At 37.1% G+C, this 22,539-nt stretch overlaps 1 protein-coding gene across 3 annotated transcripts in view; it reads right to left on the bottom strand.

Annotated features, from left to right (window-relative positions):
- Positions 1-22,539, bottom strand: part of RNF20 (ring finger protein 20) — a 28,052-nt gene that overhangs the window by 2,817 nt on the left and 2,696 nt on the right. For all 3 annotated transcript variants that reach the window (XM_003940102.3, XM_010350830.3, XM_074395111.1), the window contains exons 3-16: positions 18,674-18,841; positions 18,411-18,558; positions 18,075-18,257; positions 15,432-15,550; positions 12,559-12,705; positions 12,111-12,188; positions 11,800-11,919; positions 9,535-9,714; positions 8,435-8,570; positions 7,988-8,109; positions 7,497-7,867; positions 6,151-6,268; positions 5,413-5,562; positions 2,997-3,209 (exon numbers count right to left, since the gene is read on the bottom strand). In XM_003940102.3, coding sequence (XP_003940151.1) covers positions 2,997-3,209; positions 5,413-5,562; positions 6,151-6,268; positions 7,497-7,867; positions 7,988-8,109; positions 8,435-8,570; positions 9,535-9,714; positions 11,800-11,919; positions 12,111-12,188; positions 12,559-12,705; positions 15,432-15,550; positions 18,075-18,257; positions 18,411-18,558; positions 18,674-18,841 — 2,253 coding nt within the window. The remainder of the gene's footprint in view (positions 1-2,996; positions 3,210-5,412; positions 5,563-6,150; positions 6,269-7,496; positions 7,868-7,987; positions 8,110-8,434; positions 8,571-9,534; positions 9,715-11,799; positions 11,920-12,110; positions 12,189-12,558; positions 12,706-15,431; positions 15,551-18,074; positions 18,258-18,410; positions 18,559-18,673; positions 18,842-22,539) is intronic.

Genomic DNA, 22,539 nt, shown 5'->3' with positions numbered 1-22,539 from the left:
ATACTATAACATATAAATTAGAACTCAAACATAAGTTCGAGAGCACTTGAGAATGGCCAGACATTCTAAAGGAGTCTTTTTTTGAAATTAATGCACAAAGTAGACTCAAACAATATTAAAGTGTAAAAAGTAAAATCACACACACCCACCTCCTAACCTCACCCACAAATCATCTCAATATGTGGGGGTAACCATTCTAACAGTTTCTCATGCCACCTTTAAAAAGCGTATCAGAAAGATAATCCACCATGATCAAGTGGGTCTCATACCAGGGATGCAGTGGGGTGGTTTGATATCCCCAAGTCAATAAATGTGATACACCACATAAACATAATTTAAAATCACATGATCATCTCAATAGACGCAGAAAAAGTATTTGACAAAATCCAGCATCATTTTATGATTAAAACTCTCAGGAAAATCGGCATGGAAGGGACATACCTTAAGGTAATAAAAGCCAGCTATGACAATCCCACAGCCAACATTATACTGAACACAGAAAAGTTGAAAGCATTCCCCCTGAGAACTGGAACAAGACAAAGATGCCACTCTCATCACTTCCATTCAACACAGTACTGAAAGTCCTAGCCAGAGCCATCAGACAAGAGAAAGAAACACAAGACATCCAAATTGGTAATGAGGAAGTCAAACTGTCACTGTTTGCTGATCACATGATCATATACCTAGAAAACCCTAAAGACTCATCCAAAAAGCTGCTAGAACTGGTAAATGAATTCAGCAAAGCTGCAGTATACAAAATTAATGTACACAAATCAGGGCTCTGCTATACACCATAGCAACCAAGCTGAGAATCATATCAAGAACTCAATCCCTTTTACAATAGTTGCAAAAAATAAGACAAAATACTTAGGAGTATACTTAACCAAGAACATGAAAGACCTCGACAAGGAAAACTACAAAATACTGCTGAAAGAAATCACAGATGACAAAAACAAATGGAAACACATACCACGCTCAAGGATAGGTAGAATCAATATTGTGAAAATGACCATACTGCCATAAGCAATCTACCAATTCAATGCAATTTCCATCAAAATATCACCGTCATTCTTCACAGAACTAGAAAAAAAAATCCTAAAATCCACATGAAACCAAGAAACAGCGCATACAGACAAAGCAAGACTAAGCAAAGTGAACAAATCTGGAGGCATCACATTATCCAACTTCAAACTACACTATAAAGCCATACTCATGAAAACAGCATGGTACTGGTATAAAAATAGGTATATAAACCAAAGGAACAGAATTAAAAACCCAGAAATAAAGCCAAATACATATAATCAACTGATATTTGATAAAGTAAACAAAAATATAAAGTGGGAAGGGACACCCTATTCAATGAATGGTGCTGGGATAATTGGCAAGCCACATGTAGAAAAATGGAACTGGATCCTCATCTCTCACCCTATACAAAATCAACTCAAGATGAATCAAAGACTTAAATCTAAGACCTGAAATCATAAAAATTCTAGAAGATAGCATTGGAAAAACCTTTCTAGACATTGGCTTAGGCAAAGACTTCATGACCAGGAACCCAAAAGCAAATACAACAGAAACAAAGATAAACAGAGGAGACTTAATTAAATAAAAAGCCTTCTGCACAGCAAAAGAAATAATCAGCAGAGTAAACAGACAACGCATAGAGTGGGAGAAAAATCTGTGCAATCTATACATCCAACAAAAGACTAATATCCAGAATCTACAAGAAACTCAAACAAATCAGCAATAACAAAATAAACCCACCAAAAAAATGGCTAAGGACATGAATATACAATTCTCAAGAGGATACACAAATGGCCAACAAACATAAGAAAAATGCTCAACATCACTAATTAACAGGGAAATATAAATCAAAACCACAATGCAGTAATACCTCACTTTGCAGGAATGGCTATAATAAAAAAATATCGATGTTGGCATGAATGTGGTCAAATGAGAACAACTGTACAGTGCTGGTGGGAATGTAAACTAGTACAATCACTATGGAAAGCAGTATGGACATTCCTTAAAGAACTAAAAGTAGATCTAATATTTGATTCAGCAATCCCACTTCCGGGTATCTACCCAGAGGAAAAGTCATTATATGAAAAAGATACCTGCACATGCATGTTTATAGCAGCACAATTTGTAATTGTAAAAATATGGTACCAGCCCAAATATTCATCAATCAAGTGGATAAAGAAAATGTGATATATATGTATACACACACACAAACAATGGAATACTACTCAGACCTAAAAAGGAACAAAATAATGATATTCATAGCAATCTGGATGGAATTGGAGACCATTATTCTAAGTGAAGTAACTCAGGAATGGAAAACCAAATACTATATGTCCTCACTCGTAAGTAGGAGCTAAGCTATGAGGAAGAAAAGGTGTAAGAATGATAAAATAAACATCGGGGACTTGGCGGAGGGAGGTGAGGGAAAAAAGACTACACATTGGGAACAATACATACTGCTTGGGTGATGGGTGTACCAAAATTTTGGTATCACCACTAAATAACTTATTCATGTAACCAAACACCCGCTGTTCCCCAAAACCTATGGAAATATTAAAAAAAGTAAAATCACACATACCTCCTAACCTTACCCACAACTCATCCCAATATCCAGAGGTAACAATTCTAACAGTTTCTTATGCACCCTTCAAGAAATTTTTTAAATACACAGCAGAGGCACACAAGTAAACATACACTTTAACACAAAAAGGGAAACAAAACAAGTCACTAGACTTTATTTTATACATGTTTCCCTAGCAGATCCATATTTGTTTTGACAGCTACACTGTACTCTTTTGTAAGAATAACAGTAGGGATGTATAAATTTACCAATACCCTAATGATGAACATGTAGTTTCCAAGTTTTTTTTTCAATCACAAAAAAAGGCCACAATAATCATTCTTTAACTTGCATCATCATGTAGAAGACACCCTACTTCAACAGAATAGAAAGCTCTACTCATTCTAATTACCTGAGTCTTCAGAGTCAAAACCTGGTCTGCCAGCTCCTCCTTCTCCTCTTTAAGCAATTTATGGATCTGATTGGACTTGATACGCTCTGACATGAGCTTGAAATTTGCATCATCCTTCTCCCGCAACTGCTGCATCAAACGGATATTTTGTTCCTGCATGTCTTCAAAGGCCTGGCCTGTGACATCCATCTCAGAAAGGAGTGCTTCTTCTTCCTACAGGAAGGAGGAAGAGATTTCATTTTAGAAGGATCCTCCAACTTCAATGGATGAGCACAGGAAACTAAACTTTCCCACTATTCATTTAGATATAAATTAAATCAGTGACAGAGTTTTAAGAAGCTGTGTTTTGTTACTAGGCATACAGAAGCTCTATTATCTGAAGTCACTGGCACCAATTGTTGGTCTGACACTTATTAGTTGATCTGTACTCAATGTCAGTTAAAGCAGACAATAATTACATTTACCTTATCTAGGCAAAAGGATCAAGCAGCAGTTGGTTAAGAGTACTTCTATCATAACCTCTCACATTTTCTCATGCTTTTCTACAATTAAAATACTGAATCTATGAGATTTCCAGCAGGTGCAAACATCCAAAAACTCATTAACAATCTAATAGGTGAAGATTGGTATCTAACAATAGCTTTAATTTATATCTACCTCATCATAAGTGAGACGGAGGATTGTTTCATATAATTAAGACCACTTGTAGTCTTTTCTATAACCTATTCATTTCTTTTGTCTATTCTTCCATTGGATTTTTGAGTTTTTTCTGCCTATTTTAGAGGTTTTTTTTTTTTTTAAATCAGATAAGCCTTTTTTGTAATAACAGTTAAAAGTATTTTTTACTTTTTGTCATTTAATCTTTTGGCTTTGCTAACAGTGTTTTTTGTTCTTTTTTTTTTTTTTTTTTTGCAATGTAGAAGTTTCGCATCATTTTAAAAAATAACTAAAAATTATCCATCTTTCTTTCATGTTTTCTAGTCTTTTATTCATAGAAAGGTCTCCATGCCACATTATAAAGGAATTTAATGATTTTCTTGTAACTTTTTGATGGATGCATTTTTTAAAATACCATATCTATGATCCATTTGGAAATCATCCTAATGTAGAGTGTTCAATATGTATCTATCTTCTTTCTAATGTTATATTTTTTACTTTTGTCCCATCACTTGTCACAGTTTTTCTTTTATCCATGGATTTAAAACTATGTATTTAGCATATAATAAATATCCTGTGTACTTTCATCTACTTCTCAAGCTTCTATTCAGTTCTAATAGACTGTCTAGCAATCTCAAGCTATTTACAGAAACTTTTATGTTTTAACATACGGAAGAGTCCCCAGTGCTGTTCTTTTTCAATTTCTCGTTACCCATTTACTTTTCCGTATGTACTTTAAAACCAGTTTGTCTAGTACCAAAATAAACAAAAACAAAATTTTAAAACAGCACTTTTATGAGATCACATTACATTAATACATAAACATAGAAAGACTTAGTATTTTCAAGATAGTCATCCCATACAAGAACACAGTGTCTTTCTTTTTACTAGTTTTAGAATCTTTAATAGTACAATTTCCTGATAATTATCTTAAGAGAGGGAAAGAGAAAAGTGGCAATTACCAGATTTAAGAAAAGTCAAAATTATACTTTTTTAACAAAAGGAATGTGTTTAGAATCTAATGAAGTTCTTCTTTTCAAGTCACTTCATAACCAACTTATCATTAAACCTACGCCATCTCACTGTCATTCTGCTATTGCTTAGAAACAATGAAGGTGTACTAACAGAGAACATATATATGGTTTTTCCAAGCATTTTCAGTATCTTTATTATTGAATGTTAATAAAAATTCAATGGGATTTAAAAATAAAGAAACACATATTCATTATGAGGAGAACAATCTCTAAAGTTCTATGACCCCAAAATAGCCATAGTTAACATACTGCTTAATCAATATATTATTATACTGGTTAATATATTATATCCTTATTATACATAAATCACATATATTTATGAGCATAGTTTTTCTATGTAGTATAGGTACTATATAGAAATACATAATAATATATATTTATAAGAGTTTTCTTAGTTTCATATATCTGTAATCATAATGTATATAAAATCTTACATCTTATTTTTCATTTTACATTCACTATAACCCTTAATTCTAAGTCAGCAAAGAAAGACTAGATCTTCAGTACATGTCTGAACAACCAGCTATGCATTTAAATAAAAGTCAATTTCCTGTCTCACAAATACACAAAACAAAATAACAGAAAGATGAAAGACTTGAAGGTAAGAAACACACATACACACAAAGAAAAAAACACAAATCAACAATCAAAAAAAGACCAAAATACAAAAGCGAATTTCACTGGCAGTAACTTATTGTCAAGTAACATTTATTCAAAAAGTCCACCTGCTTGGCCATGGCTAGCTTCTTCTGCAGGTATTCTATCTGCTCCTCCACTGCCCGGATCTTCCTTAAAGCATCCTCATCAGCCATTTTCTTGTTCTCTTTCTTCTCTTTATCTTCTAGATCCTTGAGTCTTTGCCTTAGATCTTCCAACTGCAGGAGGGAAGGAATTACACAAAAATAAAAAGTGATAATACATTTTCAAAAATCAATGAATATTGTACAAAGATGGAGGGTCCATAATACCAAAAAGGTCTTTACAGAATATGGAACAAGATTAATAATATACTAAAACATCACATAACAATATCTGTTTTAATGTCACTCCATTCCACTATGACATGCCTCTATAAGCAACATTTTTGAGAAGTGCACATGCACCTTTCTTTAGAATAGTGGTACTCGTCCCTTTTTTTAGGACTCAAAATTTTAAGAGCACAAGACATTCCTCCCAAAAGTAATCAGAAAAATGTACTCCCAGTAGCAATGAATAACATAGGAAAAACAGGGAATAAATAATTTGAAAACACTACTCATAATCCCAGCAATTCACATATATTTTACCATCCTATGGGAAGTTTAAAATCTCTACTTTAGATGGTCTTTGAAAAGGCAGAAAATGTTGCATTTAAACACTAATTTTAAAGATAAAGAAAGAAATTATATCCTTAGCACGTATGACAGAAAATCTCACAAATGAGGATTTTAACCAGAAGTACAGGTAATAGCAAACCAGAATACCTCTGCCTTAGACTTCTTCTCAGCTGCCATTAGCTGAACTTTGTCTCTCTGTTCCTTTGGGGCAGAGCGGTACATATCTAGCAATAGTTTCATCTCCTTTTGGCTCTCTTGTGCCTTCCTGTGACAGGGGTAGTAGAGGGAGGGGAACAATGTAATGAGAAAATAAAGGTCATCAGAGCAAGGGAACTGTGAATTGAGTAGAATATTTTAAAACAGTTTCGTTTTACATTTCGTATCACACCTAAAAGATAAAATTTTGCACAGACTATCACAAGATTTTTGGATATGCTTAGAAAGTACAGAAAAGTAAGCCATATAAAAATGAATCGTTTCTCCCTTCAGACAAAATCCTCTAACAAAGTTATAAAACAGACATTTGTGCACTTGTTATATAGGCAAACTTCTGTGGCTCCCAATCCTGAATAACTGAGATTCAGTAGGTCTGGGGATTGAGTCCAAAAATGTATTTAAACAAGTCACTCAGATGATTCTGATACCACATCAGGAAAAAAAAAAAAAAAAAAAAAAAACTGCCTTAAAGAGATCAAGAGGGAGGAAAAAAAAGGGAAAAATTTGCAAGTCTGAGATACATTGTTAATCCTAGATTTGACAGCTGGATGATTAACCATCAGCTGAAGACAAGCTTTGTCTCTTATTAAATTACTGAACCTCTTAACTACACATATATAACAGAGGAGTTCAAGCATTTTGAGCACAGTGGTCCCTCAAATCCAAACATGAACAAAGAGTCAATTATAGAAAATAAGGAGCAAGAAGTAAGCCGTTCTACCAGAGAAGTTATTGGTTATACAGGAGGAGAAGGGCCAATGTGTATGGTTATGACACAGAAAAATTCACCGAGTTAAAGATCTATCTTAGTGTTTCAATGTCTATAGGAGTCAATCTCCTAAAAATAAGATCTGGCATATTCACAAACCAGTTAATTGTCAGGCATACTGTCCAAGTCACAGTGATATATAAATACTCCACTTAGTATCATTTAAATTACAATTAATACCAGCAATCTGCCCAAATCCAATGAAGAGCAGTAATTAATTTCCAGTAATTCTCAGGAATGTTATCCCAATCATGACATCCTTTTTCTTAATTTGGATTCATAAAAAATAAGGCTACAATCATCAGTTTACTGATACTTGATCACCGAACCAAAGTACATAATAGCCACGCAAGCCATTTTGGCTGCGCACTTGAGTAAGATTTGAAGCCAAATTAACTGTACAATCTAAAATATTACAATAATCAGACAAGTCATGCCACCAATCAAACATTTCATGCATGATGTCTTAGCTTTTCAGACAGAAACTGCTACTCTAAATATGACTTACTTGAGTTCAATCTTCAATTGTTTGATAATTTCTGCTTCCTTTTTCCTTCCATCATCATGTTTGCCTTTCTCTTTATCTTTAGCAGAATCTCTCTCTTTTTCTGACTCTTTCAGCTTCTGCTTCTCTCGTTCTCTCTCCTTCTCCTTCTCCCGTTCTCTTTCTCGTTCCCTCTCTTTCTCCCTCCTTTCTCGTTCTCGCTCTTCCTCATCACGTTTAGACTTGATTTCATTGGCATCCTCCTGAGATGCCTTTGAAGCTGAGGACTGGGAAGAGAGGTCCTCAGAATCTGGTTTTAGCTCTGCAGGCTCATCCTTAGGGTCCTCAGTACTAGACTGGGACTGGAGGAGGGCACTACCACTACGCAGACGTGTCTGGAAGAACAAAGAAAAGAAAGACGCACATCTCTTACCATAACCACATTGCCCAACTCATTCAAAAACAGACTTACGACACTGATAGCAAATAATATTTATTCTATTCCTTCTAGTTACCTTGTTCAGGTCAGACTGGGCCTCTCTCAATTTCCGCTTGTATCTCAGCACCTCCCCTTTCAGCTGGTGATTGTGATTTTGGAGGCTACTGATGAGGTGGCGCATCTCCCGGTTTATAGGGCCTTAAATACAGGAACAGCAACGTTATGTGGAACTGTGATAAGGGCAAAGGCACAAGGAGAGAAAGTGCAGGATACATCAGGAGACACTGAGCAACAGGGAAAATTACCAGAAGAAAGATTCCTTCTCAGAAGATGAAAACAAAACTGGTCAACTTGAGTTGAAAAACAAACACCCAGGCTGTGAACCAAAATGAATTACAGGATTTGATTTAAGGTACTTTAGGAATTCTGAGTTGAAGTTAGCATTAAGAAACCCTGGGGTCTGTTATATCTTTCAAGGTAGGTACTTACAGCAAACTACAGCTTGGAGTGAGAATCATTATACCTGCTTGTTCATTGGCAGCAAGGGTCTGCTCAAATTCTATCCTCAGCATTTCATACTCCTTGCGGACCTGGGCCAATGTATCTTCTAGCTGAATTACTTCAGTCCTCAGCTTCTTATGAAGACTAACCTCATCTCGCTCCACACAGATAAAGGAACCAATAAAAAAATTCTTATTAAAGCATAGAAATAACATCTATTCTATTATTCTGTCTCCTAAATTTGATCTATAAGAATCTAAAAGGAAATATATATATATATCAAGAAAATAATGGATTACTGTGAAAATCTCTAGTTCAATCTATACTTAATGAATACCAGATATCTACAAAAGACTAATTTGGAAACTGACAGGATATTGAAAAAATAAAGAAAATGACCCCCAATTCTGAGAATATTACAATTAGTTGGAGAACTAAACTATAAAACAGTATATAAACATATATAAAATAGTACTCAATTCATTTGTCAGGTATATATTAAAAGACCAACTACTATAACCATTACCCTAAAAACTGTTGAACATACAGAAATATATGAATAAAAGTCACTGTCTTTAAAAAAAAATTATCTACTGGTGTCATTATATGCCATAATAGCATGGAAGTAATTTTGCAGCTTCTGCCCACTATTTTCTCTCATACACATAAGCTCTGGTCATATTAAACTATTTATTACGCTCTCTCATACTTTTATATATGCTGTTCTCAAGCTGAGAATTCCCCTTTTCCTACTTTTAACTACCAGTAAACTTGTATTTATCCTTCATATTCATGCTTCGCTTTCTCAAGTGGAATCAGGGAGTTTCTATAGTCAAATCAGATGCTCTGTTCTCATCTATCACACCTTTTGACTATGCTTCCATTGTACCACATTGCATTCTAAGGAATACTGTTCTTCCACTATTGCAGACTACAAAATCTGTGAGGGCAGGAATTCTGTTGTCTCATCTTTATATGCCCAATACCTACCAGAGTAAAGAGCTACAGCCACTCTATGAATGAAAGCTGAATGAATGGAGGTTAAATGCACATGAATGATTAAAACTGTAAAATTTAGGAGGCAGGAAAGCTTATATACCGAAGACAAGGCAAGGCTGTTACCTCAATGACCTCAACCTGGTGCTGGTGGGTTCCCCTGGTGCCTTGAAGCAGGGTTCGAGCCTCATCCAAGTGTGCTTTCAACTGTAGGCTCTCATTATACAGGACAGAGAACTGTGACTGCATGCAGCGATATTCTGGAGTCTCCTTAACGACTTCTTCCACGGCACTCCGCAATTCCACCTTAGGAGGGTCCAAAGCAAAGCAAAGTCAGACGCAGAATCTAGCATGTGCTGCAGAGGCTGGACAGGAAGTAACATTTTGAACTCACTGTGTCCTACACAAGTGAGACAATTTTAAAAGATTATTAAGTCTATCTACCCATTGTTCTAGGTATATAAAATCTACCCCAAAATTAAATTAGACCAAACTAGGAGACGGTACCTGGATATACTGTATTCTTTCCTCCTAGAATTCTTTTGATATGTGTTTTACATTCTGTGTCAACTGAGCCACTAGAAAAGTGAAATTTGTCAGGATGCTTATTTTAAAAACATAGCTGAGGACCCCAGTCACTAACTTTTTCTCTTTAATAACAGTAACAGAGAAAAAAAATTTACAGGATATCAAAAATAGTTATGCCTCTCCTAAGCAACTATCCGCTTTAATTACTCACTTTTAACTGATTTAACTTAGGTTGTTTTTGTTTTGTTTTTTTATTTTTCAGTTCAAATATCTTTATTCATATCATTTAATCTACAAACAAATTATAAAATAGAGGTAACTATGATTGAAAGAGGAGTGAAGAAGAGACTTCCAGAATCTCTTTTCTTCTCCTGAGAACCTAAGAAGAAAATTCTTCTGGGCAGGTGTGAAGAACAATGGGATCACCGATCATGTTTCTTTCTCTGTTTTGGCAGCAAGAAACTGCACAGCCAAATCTGTGGAACCACAAGTACGGATATGTGAATGGCCTCCCTCCCAAAGTATACACATGCCCCTTGCAAACATCATGTATACAAGCCCCACTTTTTTTTTAATGCATTTTTGGATCCTCACCCTAGTTTATCCTACTTCTCATTTTTCTCATCAACTCCTACATTATAGCACCTTGATTTAGCCTACCTATCTTTGTACATTGCTTTAAATCCTTTTCAAAACAAGATAGGGTACATATAATAAGTAAATATGCAAGTAAAGAAGTAACTATATCAACAAAACTTACATTTTTTTGTTTCCCCCAGCTTTATGAAGGTATAATCAACCAATTAAAAATACACATATTTAAGGTATACAGTGTGATGTCTTGCTATACACAAACACTGTGAAATGATCACCACAATCCAGCTAATCAACAAATCAATCACCTCACAGTTACCTTTTTGTGTGTGGCAAGAACACTGAAGATATACTCTTAGCCTATTTCAAGTACACAATACAGTATTAATTATAGTCACCACGCTACACATCTCCAGAACTTTATTCATTTTGCATAACTAAAACTTTGTACCTTTTCCCCCAACATCTCCCCATTTTCCCAACCCTGGTAACCACCGTGCTACACTCTGCTTCCATGAGTTTGACTTTTTCAGAACCCACATGTGAGATCATGCAGTATTTGCCTTTCCGTGCTCAATTTATTTCAGTTAGCATAATGTCCTCTACGCATACCTATGCTGTTGGACATACACACACACACACCACATTTCTTTATCCATTTAGTGTACAGATCTTTCGTCACCCTGATTAAGTTTATTCACAATTTTTTTAATGCTATTTTAAATGAAATTGTTTCCCTAATTTCTTTTTTGTATAGTTTGTTATTGGTATGTAGAAACACAACTATTTTCATACATTGATTTTTTTTAACCTGCAACTTTATTGAATTCATTTATAGTTCTAGCAGTTTTTTGGTGGTGCCTGTAAGGTTTTCTATATATAAAATCATGTCACCTATAAACAGAAACAACTTTACCTCCTCCTTTCTGCTTGAGACGCCTTTATTTCTTGTCCTTGCCCAATTACTCTGGCTAGGACAAATGTAATGTGAGTGATTATCTTTATCCCGTTCCTGTTATTAAAAGAAAAAGCTGTCAACTTTTCACCATTGGGTATAATGTTGGCTGTGGGCTTGTTTTATATGGCATTTATTATGTTGAGGCACATTTCTTCTACCCCTAATTTGTTAAGAGTTTCATCATGAAAGGATGTTGTATTTTGTCTACATTTTTCTTATCCTTCATAAAGATGCAGATTCACAACTATGTGTACACGTGAGTTGATAAGCAAAATGTCTGATTTTACTGCTCTTCACGGATGTGTTCCTACCTTCAGCTTTTCATTTTGTGTAGTGACCTCCTCAAAGTCTTGCCGAAGCTTCTCCAGCTCACAGAGACGGTTCTGAGCCAACTCTTTGTTCTCCTCAAGCTCTGCATTCATTTCCTCAAACTGGAGAAAAGTAGAAAAATAGAGAATAAATAAGTAGTCTTCTTAAATCATTTCCATTTCTAAGCTTCCTATCTTCACTGATCTGCTCTTCCAGCAAAACCCCATGATGTCACTTGTGAACACAATCCTAAGTACATAAGCACAAAGGCTGACATAAAGTCCAAAACCATGTCCTGAGTCACTGACTTTACCTTCCGGGCATTGATAGTGATTGTGCCGCCATAGAGACTGCTCCCCGCTCCATATACCTTATAACCTTTCGAATTCACCTACAAAGAAGACAAAATATACACATACACTGTAAAATATTACCACATTCTAGCTAATCAACAAATTCATCAGCTGACAGTTACCTTTTTGTATGTGGCAAGAACATTTAAGATCTACTCTTGGTATATTGCAAGTACACAATACAGTATTAATTATAGTCACCACGCTACACATCGCCAGAACTTATTCATCCTGCATAGATAAATCTTTGTACCTTTTCCCCAACATACAACCAATAACCAATGTAATTTCAAAGGATGTACTTTTAAAGGATGAGTTTTTTTCCTCAAGTACCACACCCCAAGTTGAGTCTTCCTAAGAACATTCCTTAAAATGATTCAAGTCTCCAAGCCATAAAACAGCACTGACCCGTTCTAGGACCTCTGCTAAATGTCGGTTGAGTCGCTGTTCCCTCTTTCGAATTTTGTCAATATCCCACTGCAGGTCATCAATCATGGACTCCAGGACAGACACTCGTGATTCAGCTGTCTCCACTTTACTCTGCAACTTGGAGAACTATATCCCAAAGACAGACATTCAGAAACATATAGCAAAATAGACCAAGTTAGAAAAGGACTGCCTAACATCACTAGCTTAAGTTCCAAATTTCACATTATTAACCCTTGCTTATGTGTAATTATAGAAAAGATGCAAATAGAAGATGTTTCACCCTCTTCCCAATGCATGATTATAAAATGAAATCATGGATTCTTCCAAGAATTCTGGGCCAGTTGTAATCATGAAAACATGAAGTCTAAAGTCTTTAAGAACTCCCACACAAAGAAAAGACCATCTAAGATTCAATAATTTTTCTACCTCTGAAAAGCACCATATCCCTGGCCAGACCACAAACTCAAAAATTTTGTATTTTTTAAGACAAAACATAATATCTTTCATTTTGTTTAGCATTTTAAAAGACAAATATTTTTTCAAGAAAACCATTTTCACCCCCAAATTTCTCTCTCCACATTCCTACCAAAAGTAATCTATATAGGACAAAGGGAAAATTTCCATACTCTTTTTCAAGCTCTTCCCTGTTAGAAAGATATTTTAGAAGATAAATATTTAAAAAAAAAAAAAATTTACTCCCAAATTTCTCTTTCCACATTACCACAAAAGGTAATTCATATAGAACAAAAGGAAAACTTTCAAACTCTTTTTCAAGCTCATCCCAGAGCAATCTAGAGTCAGATACTACACAGTATAGATTATACTATAATCTAGACTCAGATACTCTATTTAGGAGCTATACACAAGTTAACACTATTTAGTAATTTTTTTTTTTTTTTTTGAGACAGAGTTTCGCTCTTGTTACCCAGGCTGGAGTGCAATGGCGCGATCTCAGCTCATCGCAACCTCCGCCTCCTGGGTTCAGGCAATTCTCCTGCCTCAGCCTCCTGAGTAGCTGAGATTACAAGCACGCGCCACCATGCCCAGCTAAATTTTTGTGTTTTTAGTAGAGACGGGGTTTCACCATGTTGACCAGGATGGTCTCGATCTCTTGACCTCGTGATCCACCCACCTCAGCCTCCCAAAGTGCTGGGATTACAGGCTTGAGCCATCGCGCCCGGCCCACTATTTAGTATTTTAACTACTAAGCTGTTACATGTTCACATTAATCTATATATACCCATTGTGCTAGGTTTGGGTTTTTTTTTGTTTTTTTTTTTTTTTTTTGAGACGGAGTTTCGCTCTTGTTACCCAGGCTGGAGTGCAATGGCGCGATCTCGGCTCACCGCAACCTCCGCCTCCTAGGTTCAGGCAATTCTCCTGCCTCAGCCTCCTGAGTCGCTGGGATTACAGGCACGCGCCACCATGCCCAGCTAATTTTTTGTATTTTTAGTAGAGACGGGGTTTCACCATGTTGACCAGGTTGGTCTCGATCTCTCGACCTTGTGATCCACCCACCTCGGCCTCCCAAAGTGCTGGGATTACAGGCTTGAGCCACCGCGCCCGGCCTGTGCTAGGTTTTAAAACAAGGCACAACAAAAATTCTTTAACAGTCCTCCCATCAAGAGGTGGGATCTTTGTTCCCTTCTCTTGAATCTGGGTCAACTTTAGAGACCCAATGGAAATGCACTACATAATTTTGAGGCTATATCAGAAAGGCCACGCAGGTTCTACCTGGTGATTTTGGGATGCTCACTGGAAGAAGTCAGCCAACATGTAAAAATCCCAACCATCCTGAGACTATCATGATGGAGAGACAACCTGCAGGTATTCCAGTGGACAACTAACCCAGCTGAAGGAAGCATCAACAGCCAGCTATGAGGGCCAACTTAGACCTCATACAATTTAGCAAACAACTGCCCTCCAGGTTCATAATACTATTTGAGCTTTGTCAAAGGGCTAGAAAAGGAAGACCTCTTCATCTTGGTAGCACTTTGACAATGCCTTAAAACATGACAAAAGTATTCTATTTTCTTACTAGACTCCAGTTTATTTATAAGGGCTCCTACATTCTACCCCTTTGAAGGTTTGGGAGAATCCATATGAATTAATTCCCCAGATGAGATTCATGCAACCAGTCCACTGGAGTTTAATAAACAAAGGCCTATGAAGAACAAGAGCTTTGAAGTCAAACAGACCCACATTCACAACACAGCTCAAGAACTTTCTAGCTATGTGCCCTCAGAATAATCACTGACCTCTTTCAATTTGTTTCTTTGGCAATAAAATGTGAGTTGTTTTGCACTGGCAGATAATATTCAGAAAGTGCTTAAATGCTAGGCACTAAGTAAATGGTAACTACTAAACTATTAATTAATATGACAATTCAGTGGCCAAACTAAGGTAGGTAGAATTCCAGTAGAATATCTTTTGAACTAAATCAAAATGATAATCAGGAGTATCAGAAAAGTCGTATAAGGCTTATCATCACTTTATCTTGATCATTTTGCGTAAATAAATAAATGCCCAAATCTTGGCATGGTTTAATCATGAGATTATTTGTGCCCAAGTTTAGACTGAAAATTCATATTCCTCAAATTCCTAGGACATCATCAATACAGTAGTTTCTACTTCCTCATTCTCTGTTGAATTTCTACCATGTCATTCCTCAATAACATTACACAGTCTTTTATATTTTGGGTAATTCATTATTTGGAGATTTGGAGTTGTGTTTTGCAAAACCCCCTACGATAGGCTTCTAGAGTAAGGTAACCTTTGAGGTGCTCAGAATTCTAAGTTAATGTCTGCCACAGCCCACTTGACATAGCCATCTCTCCTTTCTGGTTAAGTACCTCCTGAGACATGGTGCGATGCTTTTCCTGAAGAAGATCTGTCAATTCCTGTAGCCTCATATTCTCCTGTGCAAGGAAAGAATTCAGCTCCTGCACTGCTTCCTCCACTATCAGATTATCTGGGGAAGAAGAACTATACTTTAATTTAGCATCTATGGTGTCAAATTCTAAAACTGTGTATCCTTGGCCAGGTATCGCAGCTCATGCTGTAATCCTAGCACCTTGGGAAGCCAAGGCAGGCTGATCACTTGAGGCCAGGCATTCAAGACCAGCCTGAATAACAAAGCAAGAAACATATGCTCTTACCACATATTCTCATATCATATATTCTGAAATACTATGTTAGGGGCACTTCTGAAGCTCAAAAAACAAAATATACACTACTATTTACAAAGCAGGTAGGTAAATCCATAGAATTTATTATACCAAGTTAATATGTTTAAAATTAGAGTTGCAAATATTATAGCTGAAATCCAAATGTTATTAAATGCAATCAGATACTGTCAGGATATATACCACCCATTAGAGGGAGTTATCAGGAAGAAAAACATGTTCTCTCATATTACCTCTTGGCATTACTCTTAGTATCAATAGAGAACAGGTTGGTCATGTGGGGTTTTTCATGGTTCTTAATCTAGGATTACCCATCAGAATCACCTGTAGAACTTTTAAAATAGACATTTCCCTAGGACCTATTTCACACCTACTCAATAAGAACTTCCATGGGCAGAGCCAAAAAGAATTATGCTCAGAAAACTTCAAAGGTGATTCTGATTCATAATCTGATGCCAGATGCAACACTAGAAACTAGAGAAATGAAGAAGGGTGAGCCAAACCACTACAGTGAGGCACAGTTTAGCTGGGAACATGCAAGCAGACAGAATAAACGAATACAAAAATACGAAAGTCTGAGAGAACATAAAACACATTGTTTAGAATAGTTATCTTTGAAAAGTGAGAATGGGGGAACATTTGCAGTCTACTAATTTGTATTTCAGACTTGTATATTTTTAAACAAATATCTGTTTTGCTTATAATAAAATACAGAATACATAATATAATGGTAAAGCAAAAGAAACCCTTAGCCAAATTTTCACAGGCCTTCAACAAGCTGCTTAATTATGTTGACAATTTAGCCCAATTACCCTCAACAGCAAAATTACAGAATAATACTTACATGCTCATCCTATGGTTCAACCTACATTACATTCAACTTATTACCTTCAGAAATGAAAGGTTAAACTTCATAATGATAAGCACAGAAATTAAGATATTAAGATATTACAATTAGAGCATGATTATTATTGAAGACATGAAATCAAGGCATTTATTTGCATTTGAGCAAGGTATTTATGTCACAAATGAGTAAAGATGTAACCTAGCTACACAAATACTTTACTGTAAAAATATAAATTTTTACATTAACTCTGAGTAAGACAATTACTCCAAATAACTATTTTATTTCAAATAGACATTCTTTTATCCACAGAATATTTTCTAATCATCCTTTTAACTGTACAGATCATCTGTCAACTCTAAAACCTGCATCAAGTATTTCTAAAAACATTAGAGATAATGAAAAATAAAAGTCAAGTAAAAATGAACTCTTTCAAGTCAAAATGTAGTATCTAATAAGAAATTATTAAATAATCGTTAACATTTAAAATAATAAACCAACAGCCTACATACACTATAAAAATATCCAGATATCAAAGCTGTTTATTCAATAAAACTAATTCTGCTATTTACAAAACTGTCATTAATAGAGTGTACCAGTATGGAGCTGATAAAATCTTTCCTCTGTTTATTTATTTTATTTTTTTATTTTTTTTGAGACAGATTTTCACTCTTGTTACCCTGGCTGGAGTGCAATGGCATGATCTCAGCTCACTGCAATCTCCGCCTCCTGGGTTCAGGCAATTCTCCTGCCTCAGCCTCCTGAGTAGCTGGGATTACAGGCACGTGCCACCATGCCCAGCTAATTTTTGTATTTTTAGTAGAGACGAGGTTTCACCATGTTGACCAGGATGGTCTCAATCTCTTGACCTCATGATCCACCCGCCTTGGCCTCCCAAAGCACTGGGATTATAGGCATGAGCCACCGCACCCGGCTCCTCCGTTTATTAAAGGACTATCATGTAGCTCAAAATGAAAAGCATTGATAAAAGATTAATATGACATAGTGAAGACACTACCAGTAATATTGAAGGTTAGAATTTTAAGAAATATAATTAAAAATAAATAGGTAGCCCAGGCACAGTGGTTCATGCTTGTAATCCCAATACTTTGGGAGGCCAGGAGGGAGGATCTCTTAAGGCCAGTTTGAGATCAGCCTGAGCAACATAGCAAGACTTCCTCTCTACAAAAAAATTAAAATATTAGCCACCTGTGGTAGTACATGCCTATAGTCCTAGCTACTTGGAAGCTGAGGCAGAAAGAATGCTTGAGTTCGAGGATGCAATGGGCTATGATGGTGCCACTGTGCTCCGGCCTGGGTGACAGAGTGAAACCTTATCTCTTAAAAAATAAATAAAAAATAAATAAATAAAAATAAATACGCAAGTTTGCAAACTACATATTAGCATGCAAAAATGACTTCTTATTCCTCCTCCACTACTCCCGGTCTCCAGGTTCTTGCCTCACCTCCACTGTTTAGCTTTCGGGATAAGAGCTCCACTTTTTCTTGCAATTTATCATAGACAGTCACAATCTGGGACACGGCTCGGCGGGAAGACTCCACACGTTCCTGCAGCTGAGACTCCATCTCTTCACTGGAACTGCTGGCCAAAGTAGCAAGGAAAGAGAAAGCTGGCTCTTGCCCTTCCCCTGAGGACACAGTGGGAAAAAAAAGAAGCCCCCCCCAAAATTAAAACTGGAAATAACAAAATCCATTGTTTTTTGCTCAAATGAAAAGCAGGCAAAGCAATACTTCAAAAACCCAGATAGCATGCAGTGATAGAATCCATCACAAATACTTGCCTCTCTCTCGGTCATCTTTACGTTCCTGATTGCTATCAGAATCTGGTTCTGGCTCAGGCACAACAAGGGCTTTTCTTTCTGTGAGTAGGTCTCCCAAGCCCTGCTCCAGATCGTAACGTTTAAGGATGATACGGATGTTTTCATCAAACTGGAGAAGAGGTAAGTACAATTTTGAAGAAACGAAGGACCCAACTTTGGAAATGAATAGTAAGGAGAATTAAATTGGTCAAATAAAAATCTGAGCAAATGAACGAGTTAGCTACCTGACTCCAGTATCGGTTGACAATCAATAGAGAGGCATCATCAGTGGCCTGGCGTCGTTCCAGTTTTTCAATGTGCTCACGAAGCTCATCTTCAATGGCCTGCCGCTGATCCATCATTTCTGCCAGCTTGCGGTTTTTGGCTTGCAGTGTTCGAATATCTAGCTCCTCCTGCCCAGTAAACCAATCTTATTAGTCTCCACAAAGAAATTAGAAAAACGAGCTGTTAACAAGGTCACAATAATTCATTAGTTATTTCCTATGAATAAAGTTATTGACTTTTTAAAAATCTTACAAGTAATTAAATAAGAGGTAGAAGCAGAAGAGATAACAGGTATATGATGATGTGAGGAAAGAATAACACACACAAATAAACCAGAACCTCAACCAAACCCATCTCGCTGTTCTAGTGACATGAACATCTACAAAGTAATGCTACTTTAAGGCTAGAGCACCCAGCTAGAGCACCCTCTACTCCAATCAATACTGTCATCTATCTCCTAAGCACTACACTTCATTCATTAAAGACTTCAGCCGCTGGGTCCTTGTCTATCCCAGTTCCTGCCAATATATCTGGTGACTTCAACATACATGTGGACAAACCACCTAATCCTCTAGCATCTAGGCTGTCAGTATTTCCAATTCCTTAACTCCAATGATTATCTCCCTCCTCCACTGTGCTTCAGCTGTGCATTTCAAAAGCCACATCTTGGACTTCTTTTTTTGTTTGTTTGTTTTGTTTTGTTTTATTTTGTTTTGTTTTGTTTTTTGAGACGGAGTTTCGCTCTTGTTACCCAGGCTGGAGTGCAATGGCGCGATCTCGGCTCACCGCAACCTCCGCCTCCTGGGTTCAGGCAATTCTCCTGCCTCAGCCTCCTGAGTAGCTGGGATTACAGGCACGAGCCACCATGCCCAGCTAATTTTTTGTATTTTTAGTAGAGACGGGGTTTCACCATGTTGACCAGGATGGTCTCGATCTCTCGACCTCGTGATCCACCCGCCTCGGCCTCCCAAAGTGCTGGGATTACAGGCTTGAGCCACCGCGCCCGGCCCACATCTTGGACTTCTGTCATTATCTGGAACTGTACTACATCTAAAATCTTAAATTCTAACTTCCCATTCCCTGAAAAACACCACATCTTTCAGGTATCTCAAGCCTTTAACCCAATATGCCAATCCCTTTACCTCATTTAGGTCTCCAGAATGTTGTTCTTTTCTTTCTCCTTTTTGGGCCCCTTCTGTCTCCACTACCTTCCATATCTTAATCATATGCTATATAGTACATTCCTTCAAACACCTGCCTAACAGCTTCCTCAGTTCTCTAACTTTAATCCTTTTATTCTACCTTCATGAATAAACCCCAGTCTGAATTAATCCAGATATCTGACTATTCCATTCCTGTACCCAGTATGTTGCGACTTCTAGAGAAATTCATCAAACCACAGAAACCAGTGCCTTTACAAAATGAATTCTGAACCTAAACAGATCTTATCATGTGTCCAGAAATGTTTATCAAGCGAGCTCTCTCCTATTCTCCATCAAGGCAGCATCAACCTCTACCAAACCCTGCCCCCTTTTATATCAAACTAAACAGATGGCTTTATTTCCTATTTTAATGAGAAAATAGAAGCCATCAGAGAGGAAACGCCTCAATTCCCCATCTCTTTGACCCACTCATATAATTACACACACATTCTTAAAACTCAGCTTGTGCTCAGGGTCCTGTTCTCTTCTGTCTCTACAAAACCCTCACTCCATCAGTAATTTCACATCCCTCTCAATATTTTTCTCTCCAGCTCCTTCCCTGCGACAAACCAGGGAGGCTTTGGTGGGAGGTGGGATGAGGGAATATGACAAGCAAAGAACCAGCATGTGAAAAAACATTCTTACTTTTCTGAGGAATTAATGAAATCAATATTTTAAAGTAAGAATTGTTTATTACAGCACCAATTTTGGTTTCATCTTTCTCTTTTCCAGTTAGTTAAAACATTCCTAATATGCCAAAGTAGTCAACAGTTTTCCCCACTGTACCAGTTTATTAACACTATTAATCACCTCTGTCTTCAAATTCTTCTCTGAACATTGCCTTTCCCTTCTTGCTCTACCTGAAACCTGGATGAGAACACTGTTTCCCTGCAGGCTTCTTCAGTGGTGGCTGTTTCTCTTCTACACCCCTTGAAGCCCTGGAGAGATGAATATTCTCTTATTTTCCATTGCCACTTCCGGGCGATTATCCCACATTCCTCCCTAAAACCTACCTCTGCAGTTCATGTCATTAGCCCATACCACCTGCCACCATGCTCTGTTGAATTCATCTATAAATGTCTACCTCGTTTCCTCACATTTCTCAAGATTTAGCACCTAGCTTATTATCACTCTCCAATACTTTTCCTGTCATCATTCTTAATGACTTCAATACCCAAACAGATCATCTTTCCTATACTTGGATCATCAAGTCATTGACTTCCTCTCCACCAATGATCTTGTCTTCTACCTCCTTCGGTCACCAACTCCCACATTGAGTCTTACTTGTCCCTACATGTCCTCTATAAGCTCAATTTCAAACATCTCATTCTTCACAACTACCACTATTTTTCCAGTTCACTCTTTCCAGTTTCCTTACTCCAAATATCCTTCAAACTCTCCAGGATCTACAATCTACTGGTCCTATACCTTTCACTTCTCTCACTTCCTTCTTTACTGAACTTAAATTCCATGATCAGTCACTATATAGTCATCTACCTTACAGCAATACTCCTTTAAAGTATTGTCTCTACTCTCTTTTCCCTAATTCCTCTCCTCTCATATTCTCTTAAGCTCACTGAAAACAGGTTGCCATCCCCACTAATCCACCAACATAGGTGTTGTGGTATCTCCAATGAACTCTGTATTATTAAATACAACATCTCAGTCCTCTCTTTACTCTCTTTGTTCCAACTGAAACCTGAATGAGAACACACCTATAGCACCTGATCAACTCCTTCTTGAAATACTTTCTTCAGTGGGCTCCTGGGAACCCAGTCTCTCTTACCTTATTGGTCCCGCATTGTTTGTAACTTTGATTAGTCCTTTCTCATCCTTGACATGAAAATATTACAGTGCTCCAGCAGACCTCTTTATTTATGCTTATTCCTTAAAACAGTCTGTAGTCTCAAACATTTAAACAAAACTTACAAAACAATGACTCCCAAATGTAGGGCTTTAGCCCTCTGTCCAGCATCCAACTTATTAACTACCTATCCACTCAGAGGTCAAATAAATATCTCAAACTTTTATGTCCCAAACCAAACCAAACTCAATTCATCCTCCATGATTCCCAAAAATCTGCTCCTCTCTGGCTAAGTAGACACTCCAATACTTTCAAAATCCTGGGGTGATCCTCCCTCCTGTCTTTTATGTAAGTTATCCAATCCATCAGCAGATCTTATCAATGCCACCTCCACAGTGGTCCAAGCCACCATGATCTCTCATTAAGATTACTGCAAAGGCCTCCTACAGCAAACACTCTGTGATAAGTCCTGTCAGCCTGCCACATTTCAGCACAGCTGTGGTGGACAGCTCCATTTACGCTGCCAGTGTTCGCGCTTGAATTACCCTCGGGAGACTAGTTTTCCTGACCCACAATCACAGCTGGCACATAACAGCAATCTCAAAATGAACAGGAGGCACTGCTTTCAAAGGCAACCTTCAACCAACTGGAGGAGGGATCAATGGATACATGTCTCAGATCCCCACATTTGGAGAGACAGAGTTGTAGAGGAAAGGGAATAAAAAGGAATGAAGAAACAACTGTGCTAACTGGACTCTTGTTTTATAACACTTGCTCTTCTATAGTCTCCAAACATAAATCAGAGCATGTTATTCCCCTA

This window comes from Saimiri boliviensis, chromosome 2, assembly GCF_048565385.1.
Source record: "Saimiri boliviensis isolate mSaiBol1 chromosome 2, mSaiBol1.pri, whole genome shotgun sequence".
Lineage (NCBI taxonomy): Eukaryota > Metazoa > Chordata > Mammalia > Primates > Cebidae > Saimiri > Saimiri boliviensis.
Note: the sequence above shows the minus strand (reverse complement) of the source record. Positions and strands in the feature narration are given on the sequence as shown.